Source organism: Glycine soja, chromosome 10 (assembly GCF_004193775.1).
Source record: "Glycine soja cultivar W05 chromosome 10, ASM419377v2, whole genome shotgun sequence".
Lineage (NCBI taxonomy): Eukaryota > Viridiplantae > Streptophyta > Magnoliopsida > Fabales > Fabaceae > Glycine > Glycine soja.
The window spans coordinates 5,490,962-5,514,122 of NC_041011.1; the positions used below are offsets into that span (position 1 = coordinate 5,490,962).

The window sequence follows — 23,161 nt, forward strand, 5'->3', positions numbered from 1 at the left end:
TCACTGTCGTTGCCACCACCGCCAATGACAATGGTGACAACAACAATCATGGGGACAACGATGGTGACAGTTGATGATGGTGGTGGCGACAACGACAATCATGATGGTTATTGCAACGGTAGTCATGGTGGTGGCAACGACGGTGACGAAGGTCATGACAGCAAAGGTGACCTCAAATGTCATTACATGAAACACTAAGATTTTAACACGGAAAGATCCATTTTTAGTCCCTTTAAAACTCTTGAATTATTTTAACTAATGAAAATATGTATAACTTTTTTTTTTAATGCAAGCGTGTCATATAAACTTCACTCATAAAAGGTCCTCAAGTCCTAAAACATAAAAGTACATGTGCCCCAAGACACTACATCATCAAACATCATAAACAAATTTCCAAACAAAACTCAAGGGTTTCATTCATGAAATAAATACAGCATAGATCCATGAAGATATATAAACCCTAAACTAGTCCCTATTAAGACAAAACATAAATAAATGATGAAGGGTCGAATTTCGCCCCTAAGTCCACCACTAAGTCTACATCAACCACAAGTGACATACTCCTCAGAGGCTACATCATAATCTATTCCCGTATCAAATGACACGATCATCATAATTTAACAGAAAACCCAAAGATAAACTCATTTTAGAAGAAAATAACATATAAAAGAAATATAAGATCAAGATGTTAAGAAGAGATATAGAAATTCTCCATTTTTTCAATAGTCATGTACTAATACAACTCCTCAAGTAACTCATCATTCTTAAGTCACAATTATCAATGCACATGTCTAACTATCATGTTATGTCATGTTGGCTTTTTACTCCTAGAAGATTTTACCTTTTGAGTGATTAACCCAAGTGCATCTCTTAACATAGTTGCATGTTATGATCTGACCATTCGGGGAGACTTGAATTAACCCTGCGAAAGAAGTGTGGTTTTATCAAAAATGGATGAACGTGGGCAGTGGCTTATCTTAGTAAGACTTACAAAGACCTTAACCTATCTAGGAATTTGTCAACCCATCCATTCTATAGGCTCATTCGACGTTAGCTACCACCACAACCTCCAACACTAGGTTGAGGATCGTCCTAGCACCACCAACTTACTTACCTACTGACATGCAATGTCATTCATCAATACATGTATGTTATGATTATTCAAATCAATATCATACGCCATCACAAATTCATTCACCAATCTCAACATCATAAGAGGTTATAACATCATAGATTCATCATTCATACGTTCATCACACTCATAAACCCACATATAGTTCAATAAGCATGACAAGACATTCCAACACCTTGAATTCTTGCAAACAACTCACCAAAAACTCATATGAATGTGAATCTCATAATCTTAACATAAAGTTAACTCTAATGATAAAATAACATCATCTCAACTGCATCTCATATCATAAATTCTCAAAATAGTAAAACCATGCAAGGAAAACAAACATTAATCACATCCATATTAAAAATGGTCGTTGGACTCAAGATTGACTACTGGACTCGAAATTGGTCATTGGATTCAAAATGGTCACTAAACGTGAAAATGGTCACTAGACATTGGATGTGACACTGGGCATGAAAATAGTCATTAGACGTTGGACACAACACTGGACGCGAAAATAGTCATTGGATGCGAATTCTACAGAATTTAAAAATTTCTGCAAAATTACCTCTCAAGGCTTCCAAATCATCCCAAAATAAACTCAAACTATTTCTCATCAATTCCAAATACATAAACAACATCAAAACACTTCACAAATAAGAACTTTTAACCAATATTCATCAAATAAACAGCAACCCAAATTTAAAACTCAACCCCAAATGCTCAAACTTCCATTTTTAACAACATAATTCATTTTTCAGCAACCTTAAAAACAATTCACAACAACCTAAGCATAAAAAAGGATAAAGTTTCCCTTACCTATCAAACCCAAGAAACTTGCTTTGAGGTGAAGAAAAGGAAGATAAGAGGGAACTTTGGATTCAAGGAGGAAGTTTTCTTTAACTCCACTAGTAATTCAAACTACAAGGACATTATCCATACCCAAAACCAACCCAAAGTCAGATTCAAACCCAAAAACTAAGCCTTTTCCAGGGAGCCCACATGGGTGCCTTTGGAAAAAAAGAAAATGGAATATAAAAGGGGGAGGAGAGGTATTTACCACACAAAGGGACAACCAATGGACACCAAATAGAGGAGAAAAAGACCTGCTTTGAGCAAGAAAACCAAGTTCTCAACTCTTCAAGGAATGCGTTTTCTTGGAGAGAAAGAAGAGAGCAAAATGAGAGCTTTTGTGTAGATTTTTTAAAGTTGAATGAGAGTTTATGACTCTTGTAATTTCTCTTTTTCACACCTAAATCTTGCAATACACAAAAGCCCAAAATACTAAAACTCACTAACCACGTACGCGCATATAATCAAATCACCAAATTTATTAATGCATTCAAGTACTTAAACTAAATTTAATTTCTCTTATTATTTAATTAAATCACTTGAACAAACAAATTACAAAAACACAATGTTACATGTGGTGGCGGTTGATGATGGCAACGACAATTAAATTTTAATTTAAAATTTTAAATATTTTAATCTCAATCCTTTATTATTTTTAATCTTGATTTGATGGTTGTCATTAGTTGTTCTTAGTTTCTCACATAAGATAGTGTTCTCACTAATAAACGATTGATATTAAAATATTTAAAATTTCAAATTAAAATTTAATATATCGTCAAATCTAAAAAAGAAAAAACATAATTCCCGCCACCATTATGACCTTCTTCATCATCGTTATCATCATCATGACCACCGTTGTAGCCATCACCATGATTGTTAATGTTGTCACCACCATCGCCATCAACTGTCACTGTCGCCGCCTCCATGTTCATCATCGTCATCACTACCACCATCGACGATGACGACAGTGGTGGTGGCAACAACGACAACGACAACAGTCATGATGGTGGAGGTGGTGATAGTCGTGGTGATGACAATAATGACGATGACAACAATCATGTTGGCGAAGGTGATGACAATCATGGTGATGATGGTAGTAATAGGTTAACGAGAATTGAGATATTTTAAGATATAATTTGATTGATGAATCTTTTAGATATTTAATAATTATATTAGATTTTAATTTAAATTTCTAAATATTTTAATCTCAATTGTTTATTATTATTAATCATAATCTAATTATTATTATTATTAATTATTCTTATCGTAAGAAAGTGTTTACATGATATATATACTCTTGCATGTATTTTTAGGAAAAATTTGATCTAAAATTGTGATGGTGTGATTGAGAGCTGTTGCTACTGTTGTGTTTGATGAAGGATGGGCAAAGAAAGAAACTTTTGTTGGAGTTGGTAATGGGTTATTTGGTTGGAGAGAAGGGAAAAGATAAGAAATATTTAAATTAAAATAAAGAGATAAAGATATGAGTTTCACATACAAATTTAAAAGTTTCTTCTCATTTTTTCCTTGTCTGATCTCTATCAAATCAAGGATAAAGGTGATTGAAGCTGGAAACAAATTGAAAATTGTGAGGTCCACAAATAACTTCTATTTTTTTGGATACCAATGGTGAATGAGTGATCATGTGTAAGGATATACACTAATGACAACTTGGTAGTGGATATGTGTGTTTTGAAATTAAAAACACACACAATTGTAACTTTATGCTTTTTTTAAAATATTCCCTTCCCTTTCATTCAAACCAAATAATTTTACTATTTTACTTTTATCATATTTATCTTCAACCAAATAATTAACATTCAATTTTATTTCTACTCTATTTTTTCCTTTTTTTCATATGATCTCTTCTATTCCTTAAAAAAAAAAGAGTGAACTATTCTATTTTCATACACTATTTCTATCTTCATAATCAAAGAGAGCCTAAATCTCTTGGTACTCTTCTCCGGTAAACTTGCAATTGATGATTATATAGCTGAAAATTAAAATATTTAGAGAGCAATGTATCTTGTTGGATGTTAGTATGATGTTCCGTGAAGGTTTGTTTTTGTTTTCATATTCCGAAATGACTGCGAAATTGATTCTTTAATTCAACGTACGTTAATGACTATTTTGGCATGCGGATAACAAGTGCATATATGGCAAGTCTTGTGTGATATGGGGAGAAAGTATTTTAAAGATTTAAAATATTGATCTAAATTTCTTTCATCTAAAGCGTGTTCAATTGACATCAAGTTTAATTTGTTTCCTCATTTTTTTTTTGTCATTTAGCATCTTTTTAAGACATTATAGTATACTTCCCATTTTAGTTCTCGTTTTTACATCACCCTGGATTTGATTTTGTTTTGAACCAAATAACTGGTAAACATTGCAGTGTTAAAATAGAATGTGCAATTTTTTCTTTAAAAAAAATGTTCCGTTTATGTAAATGGATTCCGCTCCTTTAGAATAAGGAAAATGCTTAAAATACTTGTATACAATAATAGAGTGCAGTTATAGTTACTAATTTAAATATCAACATTTGAGTTGATCTGCACTCATGATGAAACAATAAATTGGAATTTTTTATATACAAGTATTATAAAATATAAACACATGTTAAAAAAATTAATTTCATTAAAATGTATATATTTCATACTCAAAAATGCATACAAAAGCAAAATATTACCAAATATTACATGTGAATAGATGTTTAATGTTTTGGATCGGTCATAATTACGCACTTAATTTATGATTCAATGAGTTAGGGACTAAAGACAAAAAAAGAGTCAATTTATTTAAATTTATTTGTTAAAAAAAAATAAAAATAAGTATTTTTCTATGTTTTTAGTGTATTTATCTAAAATTCTTTTAAAAAAAAAAACTGACAAGATTAAAGTTTTTTTGCCCCGTCAGTCAGTGAACCTAGTGTCTTCACCCCTATAATAGTCCTTAGGATCATGTCTACTTTGTCAATCAAAGTGGCACTACCTCATTCAACGAAAAATCCACTATCCTTTTTATCTTTGTCTATTTTTTGTATTGACAAATTTTAATTTTTAGTTTGTTAGCAAGAGGAATTACTCAATCAATCAATAATTTTTTGTTAGTAGAAGGGATTGAACCTACAACCTTCTCTTTTTATCTTTCTCTATATGTTTAATACTATGATCACCTATTTCTGTAAATCTATCATTCTCATCTTTACTTTTAAATTGAATTTGAATATTTTTTTAAAAAATATATTAAGTAGTTAAAAGTAACTTGTATCGCAATTTAAATTATTTATTATAAATCTAAAATATAATTTATAAGTTTAAAAATATTTTCTATTATTAATTTTAGTTATAAAATAATTTATTTATTCAATAATATTTATTTCTTATATATTTTACTTATATAAAAATAATATTGAATATGTACATTGTATAAGTTATAATACTAGTTGATTAGGTAACATGATAGGAAATTCCTATCGAACTCAGTATATTTTGCAGCAAAGAAAAGACAAAAACAACAACAAAGGGCTAAAGCCCCCAAGCTAGAGAAACTGTGTGAGCTCCAATTACAATTTAAATAAAACCCTACTATTCCCAATATTCCTTTATTCTCTTATATAATAGATTCCACTATGAAACTAACATGGTGTAGGTTGGTAAATAATCTTGTGCCTTTAAGTATAGGATCTTATGTTAGATTCTTGATTCTTACATATTAAATTAATCTCAGGATTAATTATTGGCTTTTGACCATGAATACAAGAGTATAATAGATTTGACCATCTTCTTTCTCCCGTAACTAAGCATAAGGAGGAGTTAAGGCCCTCTATGTTTGGGCCTTTAATAGGCTTCTCTCTATTGGACCGCTGCTTGAGACCCATAGGACTCGGGTTCCTATCATAACACATAAAAGTTATAATCAGGATGAACAGTATTAATAAGTATCCTATGCATTTTACAATTTATTGGGTAAATATTTAAAATATAAATTAAAAATATTTATAAGGAAAAACATTGACAAGCAAAAGAAAAATAAACGTAATTTATTTAAATAAATAAGTAAAAATATGTAAATAACTTTAATTTACGAGGACAATGATAAAATTAAAAAGAACTACTTTGATAGCATGAATAATTAGAGTTTGAAGCCTATGGTGCATATTAATGGTGTGTTTTTAGGAGCTGTACATTCCATGGAAAGGCACCAAATGCCATGGCCTCCCATGATGGGGAAGAACGTAGAGTTTTGAACATTAGAGAGATGAATGAGGAGTAATATAGTAATACACTCCCTAATACAGTTTTTTTTCCATACATATTCTCTTGTTCAAAATGTATTCAAAACTATAAAATTATGAATAAACTTCATTAAGTAAGAGTAAGACCTACAAAATTTAATGATTTCCAACAAATTTTAGATAATAGTAGAGAGTGTGTAGGCATTATTCCCGAAGAATTTGATAGCATAAGTGACTTGTTGCAGCAGCTTGGATTCAACACCTCCAGTTTTAAAAAAAATGCTGGGATAAGACCTTTGGTCTTCCTTCCAGATTGGAGATGGTTAAAGACTGACAAGGATTCTTTAAATTTTAATAAGGACAGATTTGACAATATTTTTGGTCCGAAGCATTTGTTGGAAGCTAGAATCAAAGGTAATAGCAATTGGACCTTTATTCAAAGTAACTTCATTATTGAGAGACTGAGAGAGGTACATTAGATAATGTGATTATTGATCGGGAGGGCTGTGCCAAAAAAAAAATTATAAGGTGGAGTTGGTTAACTTTATGCTCCCAAAAGAAAAAGTAGGATTGGAATTTTTTTTATTTAATATTGATTCGGAGAAAAATTACAATAGAAATAAGATCGATCGAAGAAAAAGTGAGACCTAAAGTAAAAATTGAAAAAAATCTTTTATATTTTAAAAACGAGAGTGATATATGAAACCTTTTAGTCAATGTGTGAGACTTTTACTTTAAAAATTAATAATAGATACTTTTTTATTAGTGAGCTTCAAATTTAAATTTTAATTACTTTATCCTTAGACTAATTCTTTTGGTAGAGATTTTCTTAGACTTACTTTGATGAAGTTTAGCTTTCCATTTTCTCTTAATTATTGGTGATGCCAATCTATACTCTTTGTGGTAAGATTATGATAAGTAACTTGATTGATGAATTTCGCTTTATGTTTTCATGTTCTTGAGACATGTTTAATGATGGGAAAGGAGGTTGAATATTTTTTTTATGATGATCATATTCACAATCACACCTTTACGTTCCATATAAAGGACTGGATAAGCGGATAACTATATATATGCAGGGGTTAGATTTTTCTCGAGATTGGAACATCATTTAGCTAAGAATGACTCTCATTTCATGCTTTGGGAAAATTGTCCCTCTAGTATTCACCTTAATTTACTGTCTGTTTAGATTTGGTATAGTTTATATCAGGGAGTAGAATGTTTTGTTTGTTTTATATCTACAACATTAAAAAATGGTATTTTGAATATAATTATTCTAAGAAATCTAATATTTGAAGAGAAAACAAAAGAATATTTTAACTTGTAAATTAGAAAATTCGCTACTATATCATAAATTTGAGTATTCATTTTGGATAGTGAGACTCTCTATTTTCTTACTTTCTTTTCTCCTTACACGTTGATCTATACACATAGTATATTATGAGAATGAGATTAATTTTTTAAGGTTTTAATTTTTTTAAAATCGTTATTATGATATTTTATTGACTATAAATTTAAATTTACATATAAAATAAATTATATTTAATTATAACAATTAAATTTTAAATTAAATTGTATTAATTATTGTTATTATGGATATACTATTATCTTCAAATCCAAATTAAATTCTATTTTATGTTAAGTTTTGATAAAATTTATTGTTGTAAAATATTATTTCTATTATATTAATTTGATTCATTAAAAGAATATAATAAAGTAATTTTAATTTATGCAATTAAATGGTTGTATATAAAAAATATTTACCCTGTATATTTACAAATGCTAAAAATGCTATTAGTTAATAATTTGATTTTTAAAAAAATGAAAAATACAAAATTAATGGCAAGGTCTTGAAGAAGAAAAAATGTTCTCACTCTCAAGAGTGATCATAACTTATTTTATTGCATAAAAAATTAAAAATGAAATATCGGCCCACCCAATAGAAACAGCACCCGCAAACCCATTCTGAATTTTCAAACCATCAATTGCATGGAGATGCTAGGTGCACCCAATATTTTTTAAAAATATCAAAACTATTCCTGTGCTTTTTACGTATTTGTGTTGGGTGTGCGTGACCGTAAAAGGCTTACGGATCAACTTGATTTGTAAGCCTTTTACGGATCAAGGGTATTTCAATTCTTCTTCTTCTTCTTTCCAGTGGTTCAGAAACTCTTCTTCATCACTGTGGTTGAAAAAATCGAAGCCTTTCTCTTTGCAATAAAGTAAAATGCATCAGAGAAATTCAATTCAATTCAATTTAATGGATGCGAATCGCGAGCAAATTGTTGTTGACGTTGGATCGATGGTGGAAATCGTTTCTGCTGACGACGGTCACGCTCCTCTATACAGCATCGAAAGTCTCTGCATGTGTTGCCATGAAAACGTAAAATTTTTTCTCCTTTAACGCTTTTTCAATTAATTCATTGTGTCAGTTTCTTCTTTTTCACGCACTTCCTACGTTTTGTAACTAAGCTATTCAATTTTCCATTTTTTTTTACTCTTACATATTCATTAATTGAGTCAGTGAACGTTAGTATGAAGTTTATGCATTGCTATTTGTTTTCTTCTCCTCCTTCTGCGTTTAATTGGTATTCAATTTGTTTTTACTCTTTTTATTTCTGCATCTTTATTACTCGGCGGTGATCGTTATTATGAAGCTTATATATTGCACTTTGTTTCCTTCCTCTTCTACATTTAATTTGTATTCAATGCACCATTTTTTTAACTCTTCTTTTTCCTTCCTAATTGCTCCCTCAATGTTGAGCTTTGTTTTTTTTCTTCCAAAGTCAAATGCATTTAATTCGTATTCAATACTTGATTTTTTTTACTCTTCTTTCTTAATTTACTCGGTGAATGTTTCTCAAATTTATTGAGGTGTCTTTTTTTTTCTTCCAAAGTCAATACATTTAACTTGTATTCCATACTCAATTTTATCTACTCTGTCTCCCGCCCCCCCCCCCCTCCCTAATTGCTCAGTGAAAAAGTTTTGTAGTTTAAAGGTCTTGTTTATTTCTTTCCGAGTCAATGCTTTAAGGTTGATACTAGTATACCATACGAATCAACTTAAAAGAGTTACGGATCAAGAATATTTCAATCTTTTTCCCTTAAGTACTGGGTGCACCTAGCAACACCCTTTTATTTATATTATGCCTACGGGCTACGGCACCTTATCCTTATCGTTATTTTTGTTAAAACTCAAAAAATAATTTATGAGCGGGTTGCCTTATATTAATCCAATTCGTAATAGATAAGTTGCTAGAGATAAACAAAAGAATTAATGTATGAAAAGTTTAATTGGAGCCTAAAATAGTTAAAGTGAAATGGTTGAAATAGAGTAGATTACAGTGAGTGCTTATCTGTTATTGATACTGTCAAAAGACAGAAACTCACAACCTCAAATTATGAAATGCATCTTAGACGTTGCCTTATCATACATCATTACTAAAAAAAGTAAAAGCAAAATACTTAATATGAGCAGAGAATAAAATAAGCTGATTTCAGAGAACTGGACCAACCAAAAAACGTAACCACTTCCATCATTTTAACGCTTGAAAGACTTGATGAAAACGAAAATTTGGCAACCATAACAGGTACCTTAATAAAAAAAACAAAAATTAAAAACACATCGATAATTTTTTTCCCTGTTAAGATGACAAGATGTCGACAATTTTCTTCCCATTTTGTTTCCCCACCTTGCATGCAGTAGCGAGTGAAGTAATGAAAAATAAGCCAAAATGGTAGAAGTCAGTTTCCATCTAACCATCTTTTTCCTTTGATTTTTTGTTGCAATTACATATAGTAACTCTAACCCTATGTGTATATAACATTACAAGGAAATAAAATCTGCAGCGAGGATTGGTACACGGAGACAGCAGTCTTGTGGCGAGGAACTTCCTATGGTAATCCTTTGATCTACAGCATGAACTGCTTCACAAATCAAAACAGCCCAAGGAACACTGCTTATGTTAATGCATAGTGAAAGGCAAAATGCTACAAGTATATCTTGCGAATCCCTTCTTGAGTAGTGCCAACTGGTTTGTTGGATAATCTACGCTTATACCGTTTGAGAACAGATGCCAAATTCTCCTTTCCCTTTGGGAAGGCTACGTCACCAGCAGCGGTTCCTGTGCGACCTTTCCGGCTGGAGATTGCTATCTCCACATCCTTGACCATCTCAAACACCACTGATGCAGTTGTGCATTTTCCACGGCCCGGTTTTGACGCAGGGGGCAGCATCCCATTGGAAGGAGGCGAGCTTGACTTCTGCTGGTAAGTCATGGGAACTTGAAGGCAAAAGCATGGGGTCATGGGACTACGAGGCTTGGAGAAAGCCAGATCAATGATGCCCTGTTCATAAAGGCGAGAAATTGACAAATAAGACCAATGAAATGTAGAGAACTAAAGAGAGTAGCCTTGACTAGGAAATGAATGGTTGTATCCTTTAACAGCAGATTATGACATGCAACCAACAATGCCTACATTATAGTGCCTACTTAATGGATGAGTTCTATGTTGATGAGTGATGAATGCATACAAATATCACTTTGGAACAACATCTCCAAGTGAACAACAACCAAAGGAAATACCCCACTTAAGAGAAAAAATATTTAGTTCTCCATGAGGCATGAAACAGACTATCTCCACAAATAGCATCTACTTTTAGACTGGTGAGTGCTTTGTGAAAAGAGCAGCTAAAACTCAAACTTCAAGATTACTAAAATTTACCTGGAGGCGATTGAGTACATAAGTGTACTTCCCCCACAGCTCTGGTCGGCTCTCCATTAGGGAGAGGTCCAGAACACGTTTGATACACCACACTCCAAAGCTTATTATTATATCTGCTCTCCAAACACATCCTTCCCCACAGTTAGGGATTGAGGTTACAGAAAAACTAGACCAATTTGCCTCATTATTCTTCATTGAAGAACAAGCCTTCCCATCAGAAGAAAGATATCGAGTTTCTCCCATATGATTGCGGTTCATCTCTGTGGTTTCAATTTCATAAACAAATTTCTCCCTTGCAGCAACACGGTCAATCAGATCTTCATCAGCCCCATCATTCTGTTTAAACAACCAATCAGACCCTTCCAATTTTAAGAGTTTCAAAATACATTGTCTAAAAGATTGAAGAAGCTTGCCATCAATATCCACAACTGAAGTAATTTCATGAGTAGTTGCACTAGGCCTATTTCCAACATCTTCTGTTGCAGCATTATGAATTTTATCATCCACCCCAAACTGCTCAAAAGGCTGTCTGGACCAGAGGGATCCAGTGCCAAAACCAGAACTCAACTGAGAAGAAAGTACACCACCGTAGACTTTTGATGGAGAGAGTACATCAAAGGCTAAAGGAGCTCCTGTACTTGATCCAGAATTTGAATATAATGACGGTTCATAATGAGTCCTACTTGCAGAAGATCTATATCCACCAACAGAATCATCCCATGGAGCACTTTTATCAGACAGGTAAACATCCCTGTGAGGGATGGCATATCCTGAAATGTCTGGCAAGCTGTGGAACTTCTTAGCATAGACTGAACTGACTGTACTATCCACAGGTCCGGAAGGGCGAGAATCATAATAGGACCTCTCAGATGGCAATTGGCTATTCTTAGAGACAGCAATGTTCGGGAATCCTGGGGGTTGGCTTAAACCAGAACCGTTTTGCAACTTTTTACCCAAAGCAAATGCAATAGAATTCCTGTAGTTGTTTGTATTACCCATGGAAGGGGATTCCCTCAGACCATTTAATTTATCAGAATTTGTGTCTTTACCAACTTGATTAATATATGATGAAACCTGATAACCATGTATGGTAGCTGGCTGATAATCCCAGGCTGCAGATGTAGGTAGATTGTGCACACTAAAATAGCGCCTTTCACCAGCATCAAGGAGATTGCGGCTGGAGGTCTGAACATATTCATCCATAAACTGGACAGGATTTGCCTGCAGTGAGGAAGAACTCCTTTGAGGCCCAAAGGAAGCCTCTAAATTACTTTGCATCCTATTCAGCCTGGGAGATTCATATGGAGCAGAGTTCATTAAAGTATCTGGAGCTCTACTTCCTACAGATTTGAAGTATTCATAACATGCCTTACATGAATCCATTTTTTGCAAAGAACCAGTGAGTGTTGAATCTACTCCCAGTAAAACATCAAGTTTCTTGGCCTTAGCTTCCTGGGTAAATTGACCATGGAAATGAAAAAGTTGTCCCCAGAATTCATCAAGAATAGCAGCTAGTTGACGTCTTGCACCGCGCCCTAAACCTGCTAATCTTGAAAGACTTCCAATGCTATTCCCTCCATCATCACTTTTCCCACTAAGGCTCCTGAATGATGCTGGGCCATCTGATGCTGAAGATGGGGCTAGTGAGACCACTTTTGGTATTTCTTCAGTTTCCCATGAATCTCCATAATCATCATCCCTTTCGGCATTTGAATCTCCCTCAACTTCTACAGTTTTCTCAACAGGGGCAGTAGTTTCTGTTTTCAAAGTTTTGGAATCTCCCAATATAATATCAGAAGTCTCATTACTTACAGCTGGTACTGCCTCTGATTCTGAAGTGGAAGCTGATTCCTTAACAACAGAAGTTGGGGAGAAAGGAAATGATGTAAATGGATGAGTCTCCCTTACAGTAGTCACAGGAACATCAGGCTCCATGATAGTTTCAGGTAGATCATGATGAAAACTTGCAATTGGTACATCTGAGTATTCCAGGGTCCTTGCTAGAACTGGTGATGGTTCCTTCACCTGAACTGATGCATCTCCATGATATCTTGTTTCTTTTAAATCTGTTTCCTCGTTATCAATCCGTGACTTTGGTATGGCTTGTGGCATGTCCCAGTTCCATGCCTGATCATCCAATTGAACACTTGCAGATTTTAAAGGTGTGGCAGCTAACCAAAGCATCAGACAGAAAGATGCAAAAGCAGTGCACAGAAGGACCAAATAAGAGAGAGACACACCAGTCTCCACATTCCATCTCAAATTGCCCACCCAATCACTACTGCCAAATACCATTTCTACAACAAAGACAATATTCAAGCCAAGCATCCCAATGAATATGATCAATGCCAAAAATTCCACAAATTGAGGGATCTTGTGTACCCCCATTATTGATCTAGATGAGGCGATCCGAAAAAGGGGGATCACAGAAGAAGGAAGTTGCAGAGCTACCACAATCTGAGTGAATATAAGTAGTTGATACATCCCTTCAGCTCCTGAATTCCAAACGCAATAAAGGGCAGGCAGAACAGCAATTACTCTAATTGTAGCATAATGAAGCCAACCCGGAATATCCAATTTTAAGAAATTTCGCACTACTACTTCTCCACCGAAACTCCAAGTTAATGCTGTGGTTTGATTTGAAAAAAACAGAATGAGTAAAAAAGCAAGCATGGCTATTGGACTACGCAACACCTGCAATAAGAATCTTAGAATTAGTTTTGTTAGGAATGTTTAAGACAGATGTGGCTTTGTAAGTTGTAAATAAATATCTAGATGTAGATCAATCATGGGCAGAAAGGAGACCTGTTCCATTGGCGATAATGCGTCCTGAAAAGTAGTCAAAACAAGACCCATACTGTAGAACTCATTTGCTGCAGCATTCATCAGCACATTATTGACCAAATAAAGGCCACTGAAGACACACATGATGGCCAAAAAATGGTTATGACACAAAGCATCCTTAGAAATGGTAGTTGATCCCTGATGCCACTGCAGAAAAAGTAAACCAAGTCTCAGATTGACAAAACAGAAATGAATATGAAATGGTACACTATATGCAGTCCTTACAAAAAAATGCAAGAAAGTAATCAGATCAGACAAGCTTAAGCAATATATTTTCATGCAAGGGTTCCTAAGACTGGACTAGACTGACCAAATATAACCTCACTTAGCCGTGTCTGAGGAAAGGATTGTGATCATGACCTCCCCACTCAGACATTTATACAGGGGTAGTCTTAATGATGGTTCGAACACAAGACTAAATTAGAGAGATTGCTGAAATTCTAGTGGGACATTGAATGAGTAAATTGTATATTCATGATGATCACCCCATAGGACATTCTTTAATCAGACACGGGTGGTGCAGCTAGCAGCTTAATTACAGTCAAGATGTCCTCAGAGATCATAGGCTGAGATATTCTCACATGTACAGAACTGAGGTATTCCTGCTTGGTACAAAGCCCCCTAATCCCTAGCTTTTAAGAAACATTGGGGCTTATAAACTGAGGTTTTAGAAGAGGTATTCCCGGATGGTACACAGCTCCATAAACACTACATATGCATAAGCAGCAGTATCTAAGTGTAACATGAAATCTTCTAAGTTTTTTAAAGTGAACCACCCAATAATATCATTTTATGGTTCCAGAAACAATCCTGGGCACATGATTTCTGGAGAATTTTAAAGTAAAACAAGGCAAAGAACAAAACTTCTATTAGCTTATTAAGCTATTCTCAATTTTTATAATGAAGAGATTATTTTTACACTATTGACCTCATACTTAAGAATAAACCTATAAAATACATTGTGTTTTCTGAAACGCCCCCAAAGTTCCTCATTGTTGGACCATAAATTTGTTTCATCAAGCTTTTTGTTTTAGGGTCTTAGTCTTAGAAGTTAGAGCAGAATCAGAAAATTATCAAAAAAAAAAGGGAAATGCATTCTGAGAACAAGAATCAATTATATTAGTAGTTTGAATAGCGCAAAGGGCATCACCATGTGACAATCAATTCAAGAGCCTATTAACGAATGTTACATTTCCCCAACAAAAATATCTGGCGATAAAGTGTTAGTTTTTCCCTCTAGTTTTTGCATGACACCCAATTATAAAACAGTTCCTGATTTTTACCCACCAATAAGCAAACTTTCCCAAGCATGTAATATCTAATTACCAATCCATATCCCAAAGCACTAGCATAGTTGGTCCTTCCTTTTACAACTCTACTTGCAAGACTAACTTTAACCAATAGGAAATTCATGTTTTGGTTTAGAGTCTTTAGACCATTATCAGATGTAGGCAAAAATGATACTGTGATTACTTATTTTATGATGAGCACTAAAATCATGTTTTGGTTTAGAGTCTTTAGACCATTCAAATTAGCAAGAAATGCAAACATTGGCAAAATAATATTCAACAGATTATCAGATAAAAGTAACACTCTGATTTGGATAAAATAGCTGTAAAAAAATAAAGCAAAATAAAAAAATTCGACACACAAAGATTTGGATAAATCTATGCAAAAACAAGTAAGGAAAATGATGGAACAACAGGCAAACCACAAGATGTAAACATATCCAGAAGAACACAAAAGATATAAGCTTGGAAGCAATGAAGCATGCTATGATGCTGATGTTAGAAAAATTAAAAACCACACGAAATATTACCTGTACAATAGAGGAATGAAGGTAGAAGTTGTGAGGCACAAGAATTGCTCCTAATAGACTCATCAGCACAAATGCACTCTCCCCATTCAACTTTGTTAGTATTCCATTAATGGATAATGGAATGTCTGGTTGATTAATGAGTGTTCCAAGTACAAATGAAAGAAATACAAAACCTGACACAAACAGTCCCAGGATCTTTGCCTTCTCAATGTCCTAGAGAAAGGATATATCATAAGTGTATTGTAGATCAACAGAGATTCATGAATAAACAAATAATGATACTTACAAGGATGACAAAAAGAAGGAGATGGAAAACAGCACCAGTAGCAGTTAAAAAGACACAAGTGAACAAGTCCCACCCAAAAAGAATATTTAATCCATGTGCCATGCCCAATATCTTGCAAAAACAGGTAAAATCACATGATCATGTCAAAATAAGTTCAGTCATGTATATAGTGCCTTAAAGCACTGATAAATCATATTCTTTGCTAAAGAGACACGAAATCATGAGTGAGAAATATTACCATGTTAAGGTCTAGCATAATCACCGAAAGTTCTGCTTGAACTCCAAGAAGCATGCACGTCCAATTATCGTACTCATCACTGCAAATCTTTGGCACAGAGAAAGTGAAGCCCCATAAGCAAAACACACTGATTTAAGATTATGCATGAAGTTACTAGAGTGTGTATCTGAGTGGATTTGTAGGATAGAGAAATGCCGGAAACCAACTACCAACTTAGTAATCAACTTAACACGTAAATTAAAGAAACACCAAACAACCCAACCCATAACCCGTACATTACATAGTATATCACACCGCCAGACACATTCCTTTACTTATCATTTTTAGGATCAAAGAAACAATTAATATTAATACGTATAATGTCCTTACTTCCAAGTTGTATCTACAAGGGTAGAATTAGGATAGAATAGAAATGTCCATCAATCAACATATTTTTATAAACTTCTAACTTATAAGTCAAATAAAACACTGACAGAGAATGGAAATAATCATCAATATTCTTAATTTCCTGATTAACTAAAACTAGAAACATAAAAAAGGTGGGGGAACACAAAAAATCTTTCTAGCTTCATTTTCTCTTGACAAGAACCTTCTTTTCTATAGCCTTCCATCTTATCATTTCCTACTATGCAATTGCTTACTTGAGAGGGGTGAAGGACAAACATTACAAAATCACAAACCAACAAATTGTTCAAAACCTCCTTTTATTGTTTTGAGGGGGGAGCCCAGAAAATTTTCAAATTGTACAATTGTACTGCATTAACAGTGAATATAAATCCATGAACTGGAAGGTATAATACCTGAGCAAGATCTTTTCCTGTGATAACACCAATTTTTGCTGCTATGTACTGACAGAAGATGGCAGCAAGATTAAAGATAAGTGTGAAGGCCATCAGATCGAACCCAAATCGTGCACCTCCTTCAGCAATTGCCACCCACTTTCCAGGGTCAACATATCCTATTGAAATCAAAAGCATAGGCACAACAGCAGGAAGCGACCGGTGAAGAAAACCGGGAGGGTGATTTGCGTTCAAAGTCTCTGCTTCCATTCTTCCTCTTCTACTAGTACCACCAGGATTAGGTCTACAAGCAATTGGAAGTACCAATGCTCAGCGAGCCATAAATTATATTGCTGCTAGATAAATACTATATTACTAGCAAAACATTCCATCTATTACAATTTACAAGTCATCCACCAAGATGTTAGCAGCTTCAAACATTAACCATAATAATCCATATAATTAAAGGACAAAGGACTTTCAACTTGCAAGCCAGTCCAAGACACCTTCAACAATTCAACAACTAGCTTCTCTTCCTCGTACCCCAACAGCAACCCAGCGGATGATGTTCCAACATCAACTATGATCATATATCATGCATAAATCTGACTTCATTAGTAAAGTCAACCTGCTTCCCATCCCAAAATCTCTTCACCACAACCTTACAAATGATTCCACTCATTGATAAATCAATCCAATCCATCTCAAACTTCCAAAACAAAGCACTCCATGATAAATCAACCTCCTCGAACTCCTCAAATCCTGCATCGAATTAGTTCACATAAACAACAACACAACCGCCATAATAGAAATAACAAATTACAGTGAAAAAAATCCATCAACAACACAAAAAAAAATCATTTTATCTTTCTTAAATTTGATTTAAAAAGCACCAAAAAAAAACGGTAACAAAAAGACCACCACAGCAACAAAGTTTACAGCATCCACCACAGTTAAATAATTACCAATTTATCAAGGAGATATAAGGTTGGTTGGGTGGTTAAAAAAGGAAGGAGAAAAAAATGGTGGATTCTATCTTCTTAGTCTCTGCTAACAAACTAATAATTAATATTTTTTATAAAAAAAAAAGTTACATAATTAACAACAACAAAAAATTAGATCTCTAGAAGAAAACAAAACGCTAAAAAATGTTGAGAAACTTGGAAGCAAAACAAAAACCCTACCCTGTGTACGGTCATGAAATAGATAAAAAAAAGAGGAACTGAAAGAGTTGGCGTGGATCTGATGCAAGAAGAAACACAGGAAGAAGGAAGAAGAAAGAGAAAATAAGGGGGAAAAACAGAAGCACGAATTTCGACGAGGACGATGATTGGGGTTTCACGACTAAGAATTAAAAAGACCGTACAATACAACAGAAAAACAGTTTCACCAGAGTCTGAGAGTAGTTGTTATTAGGGTTCTGAAATCTCTCTACCTTTTCTCTGAGTTTCTTTTCAGCTGCCACAAGTCTCTGTCTCAGCTGTGCTATTTACTCCTGCAAAGTAGATCTCACGGATCATATATATAAACATTAAATCAAATTAATTAATTCATTGTTTAATAATTTAGCATAGGTAATGATGTAAGGTACTACTACTAACTTATGTGAAAATGGAGAGAGAGATTTTCCCGGAAAGCTGAGAGAAAGCTAAGAAAGAAAAAAGAAAATTTATGGCATGGGTGAAGGGTTTCAACTTTCTAGGCCACATTGAAGAGAGAGAAAGTGTGAGTGAATGAAGCGAGAAAAGAAGGAAAGAAAAGTTTCATATTTCATAAATGTGTTCCAATAAGTATCTCAAAAAACGAAAAACGCTATTAACGTTTTTTAGTATTTTTCTCTTTTATTTGTCTTTTTTATTTTAACCGAAAGATATTTAAAACTTCTATTTCACACTCAATTAATATTCTACCATCACAATTTTAATTCTTAATTATTACTTATGTCTAATTTTTTAATAAAAAAATTGGTTATCATATTATTCATAAGGAATATCTACACGCTTTTATTAGTAAGCAATCTCCATTAAAAAAAATTGATGGACTAAATTTGATGATTTTTCAATTACTATTTTCATTCACATTCAAACATGAGAATTGAATCTAGTGCTCCTCTAATCAATATCTCATTGTTATCTTTTATAAAATTTATTTATATATTTATAAATAAAAAAATGTATTATTATGCAATTTTACTAAAACAGTGAGGTGTCTACAATAAATGATGATTGTGGATTTTATCAATGCTAGTGTTAATATTGGTAATGTAATCCTTTGTACGTTTTCATGGTGCATATCAGATTACATATCTATGAAATGATAAATCAGAGATTAATTACTCAACAATACATATCTTTGCACTTACGATATTATAATTAAACTTGAAAATAATATGATTAATTATACTAGATGATAAAATATATGCTCATATGAATATATAATAATATAACCAATAAAAACTAAATCTGTATAGATTAACTAATATTTTTTTAAATGGTAAATCTCATTTTTTTTAATCTCCAATAGAAAAGTTGTCTATACCTAGTGTTTAAATATATCTCGGATAAAATTATTTCCTATGAAATATTGTTTTAGAAGGAACTTAGTTTATTTGAGATAAAAAAAAAAGACATTAAATATAGATACTTTTTTTTTACTAGATGTAATGCATCGCACAAATTTATTTAAATATGAAAATATAATTTGAATATATAAAAGTATATTAAAAATTAATTTTTTTATGATTTTACAATTTATTATAAACAATTCAATATATTCAAGGAAAAAAATATTCATAATAAATAGTATTATAAAGATATTATGTTTTTTTTATTAAAATTAGTCATATTAACTATCAACTTTTTTATTATAATATATATATTATGTAGTTCATTGAAATAATTAAACAACTATTTTTTAATAAACTATATATCTCATATTCATTAATACTTTAAAAAAGAAAAGTAAAAAATATTTAAGCTATTTCTATAATCATTGAAGCTTTGAATTTAGTTTTATAGCATCTAATCATAGCAATGGTTTGAGTGATTTTATACTCATCAAATAATATGAAACAAAAAAATATGATCATACATTTTTTTTTGTCCATGGATGTTTTAATATAAAAAAATAGAATATATTCTTAATAATTGAATGATATATATATACACACAAATGCTGGCCTAATTTAAAATTAAAAGTATGCTACTTTGACTATCTATCATAGTTAAATTTAATTAATTTTATATAAATTAAGAAGAAGCAATATTCAAATAGAATTACAGTTTAAAAGATTAGATGTACTAACTACATGAAATGATTAGTAAAACATAAATATAGTTAAATCAATTATATTATGGGTGTACTAATTTTTATTAATATTTTCTATTAAAAATGTTGATCTTTTTCTTTGAATGTGTAGTATTATAAAAAAAAATCAATATTATTCAACCATTAATTTATATAGATTTTTTTATGATGATTTGATCATCTCCTACTATAGGTTATAAAGTGTCAAAACAATGAAGCATCAATTAAAATCTTTATTAAGAGAGATATAGTAAAATAATGATGTAAAAAAATTTCGTGTGTTGAATTTGATAATATAAATAACACATGACAAAATGAGATTTGTATACACTTTTGCCAAGGAATAAGGGTGCTCTTGGATTGTTTATTTAAATAACTATAACCATAATTAATAAATAACTAGATTATAAGTAAATATTATAACTATAACTAGTTATTTTTATTAATTATTTTTTTTGCTGATACTAGTTATTATTTTTAAAAAGCAATTGTATAACCTGTTATAAATAAACTAATATAAAATCAATTATATAATAAGTTATATATAAATTCAGTTACATAACCGAATATGAATGAATTAAAACCAGTTATTTAAAAATATACTTAATTATATAATTGATCTCTTAATTATAATTAAAAGATCGGTTGAGTCTCTTAATTATTATAAAATTCAATAAAATCCTTTAATTATTTAAAAAGATTCAATTGGATCCTTCATTTGTAAAAAAAAATGGTTTAATTATCCATTTAATCTTTATAGTTTTCAAACTTATCCAATTTAGTTTCTATACTTAATAAGTTGTTTTTTTAGTCCACGTAGTTTACCTTTTAATTCTCAATAGGTCCCTACCGTTAAAATTGTTTAACACTGTTAACGAACATTGGCAAAACTCCCTCTGCACCGCACCGCCGCGCAACGTCCTCTGCATTTTCAATTCATCTCCCTCTCGGCCATTGTCGTCCATTGTTGGGAATTAAAACTCATTGCGATTTGCTGCAACCAAGGGTTGGCCCATGTCATCCATTGTTGCAACCAACTGAAAACCAGACGTGTTCTTCTTTAACAGAGGATGAAGGCACGAGCGGTGCGAGGTGTCGTGTGGTGCAAAAACACACCTGAGCATTTTACATGCAAGTGAGAGTTATGAGTGAATTTCCTTCCTTTGCACGCTTAAAACTATTGAATTCCCTCCCAATTAAAAACTCACATATACAAAACAGTGTTAAACAACTTTAACGGTACTACCGTAGGGATCTATTGGAAATTAAAAGATAAACTACATGACTAAAAAAACCACTTATTAAGGAACTAAATTGAATAAGTTTGGAAACTATAGGGACTAAATGGATAATTAAATAAATAAAAAAATCAATGGTATTCTTTAAAGTTTTTTTAAAAAAATCAATTAGATCTCTCAATTATTAAACGACTCAATTAGATCCTTTAATTAGGTCCTTCAAATTAAGAAGTTCAATAAAAATAATTATATATTTTATTATAAAAAAAACCTAATTGTAATGTTTTAAATAATTAAAAAAACTACTTTTTGAATTTTTAAATAATTGAGGGATTCAATTGAAAAACTTAATTAAAATTTTTAATAATTGAGAAACTCATTTTTAATAAAACAAGTTAAATTTATAATCAGGGACCAAATTAAGTCTTTAAAATAACCTTTTCTATAAAATTGTTTATAGTTTTATTACTATAATCATTTTTAATAAAACAAGTTATTAATTAATAAATCATAAGTCTTTGAGAGGAACATACTCATATTGGCAAGGAAGCCCAAAGTTCGTACTAACCAGGTCTTGGCAAGGAAGGATTAATTAATAAATTATAAGTCTTTGAGAGGATCAATATGCAAATCATTTGTTTGAATCATGTTTGGGATGGTCAAAATTACATTTCTCAATCTCTTTTATGTTTTGATGTAAAGCTTGCAAAAGCAATAATAAATATCAATAAATATAATTTTTGTGCCATTAATTTTTAGTTTTAGTGTTTCTCAATTCTCATTACAGTGATGACTCTATCAAGCTAGAGTAATCTACATGAACGGATACATAAAAACTGAGATGTGTCATAACTCATAACTAATGAATTTTTTTAGATTAAATTGTAATTTTGTTCTTTTTAAAAATTTAAATTATTTATAGATAAGATAACAAATCACTAACATATTAACTTTATTTAATAAATTACATTAATATTATTTTTTATATATCATTAGTAAAGAGTTATTAATTTTTTAAAATTATTAAAATTTATAAATTAAAAAATATTTAATATATAAATATATTTAATTTTATTTTATATCATTTTATATGTTTTTATTTTGAATAATTTACATATTTTTATTTTACCAATTTATAATTAAATTTTATAAATTAATATGTAAATTATTTACATAAATTTTTTTAAATTGATTTTAATATACAATTTTTTTACTATGTAAAATTAAAAACATATATGTATTAAATATTTTTTAATTTATAAATTTTTATAATTTTAAAAATAATAATTTTTTACTATTGGCACGTAGAAAGTAATGTTAATATAATTAATTAAATAAAGTAAGTATTTTATTGTCTTGTTTATGAATAATTTTACATAAATAATCAGAGTAAAAATAATATGTTTGTTAAAATCAATTTATAAAAAAATTATGTAAATAATTTACATATTAATTTATAAAATTTAATTGTAAATTGGTAAAAAAAAAACTATTCAAAATCAAAACATATAAAATGATATAAAATAAAATTAAAAAGATTTATATATTAAATATTTTTAATTTATAAATTTTGATAATTTAAAAAAAATAATTGATTAATGTTATTTTAAAAATAATATTAACATAATTAATTAAACAAAATATATATTTTAGTGATTTATTATTTTGTCTATAAATAAAAAATCATAAGTTCAATTTCTATTAAGATATTTTTTATTTTTTA

General features: G+C 31.2%; 1 protein-coding gene across 3 annotated transcripts; it reads right to left on the reverse strand.

Moving 5' to 3' along the window:
- Positions 1–9,766: 9,766 nt before the first annotated feature.
- Positions 9,767–18,654, reverse strand: LOC114371150 (ethylene-insensitive protein 2-like). 3 transcript variants are annotated; one of them, XM_028328581.1, is made up of 10 exons: positions 18,496–18,654; positions 18,330–18,389; positions 17,401–17,656; positions 16,916–17,198; positions 16,116–16,202; positions 15,878–15,988; positions 15,592–15,804; positions 13,734–13,919; positions 10,929–13,622; positions 9,767–10,550 (listed from the first exon to the last, which is right to left on the reverse strand). In XM_028328581.1, exons 4-10 carry the CDS (start codon positions 17,162–17,164, stop codon positions 10,194–10,196), a joined length of 3,897 nt encoding a protein of 1,298 aa, XP_028184382.1. In that variant the 5' UTR covers positions 17,165–17,198; positions 17,401–17,656; positions 18,330–18,389; positions 18,496–18,654; the 3' UTR covers positions 9,767–10,193. The 3 variants fall into 3 exon arrangements, with proteins under 3 accessions (XP_028184382.1, XP_028184381.1, XP_028184383.1); XM_028328580.1 differs by having other exon boundaries at positions 17,294–17,656; XM_028328582.1 differs by lacking the exon at positions 17,401–17,656.
- Between the last annotated feature and the right edge of the window lie 4,507 nt (positions 18,655–23,161).

Bases quoted from the DNA above. Each gene is read 5' to 3' on its own strand.
- LOC114371150 (XM_028328580.1), bottom strand. The intron at 16,203-16,915 runs GTATTATACCTT...TCTGTGCCAAAG, and splicing joins CAGGAAAAGATCTTGCTCAG to ATTTGCAGTGATGAGTACGA. The intron at 15,805-15,877 runs GTAAGTATCATT...TCCTTTCTCTAG, and splicing joins TCCTTCTTTTTGTCATCCTT to GACATTGAGAAGGCAAAGAT.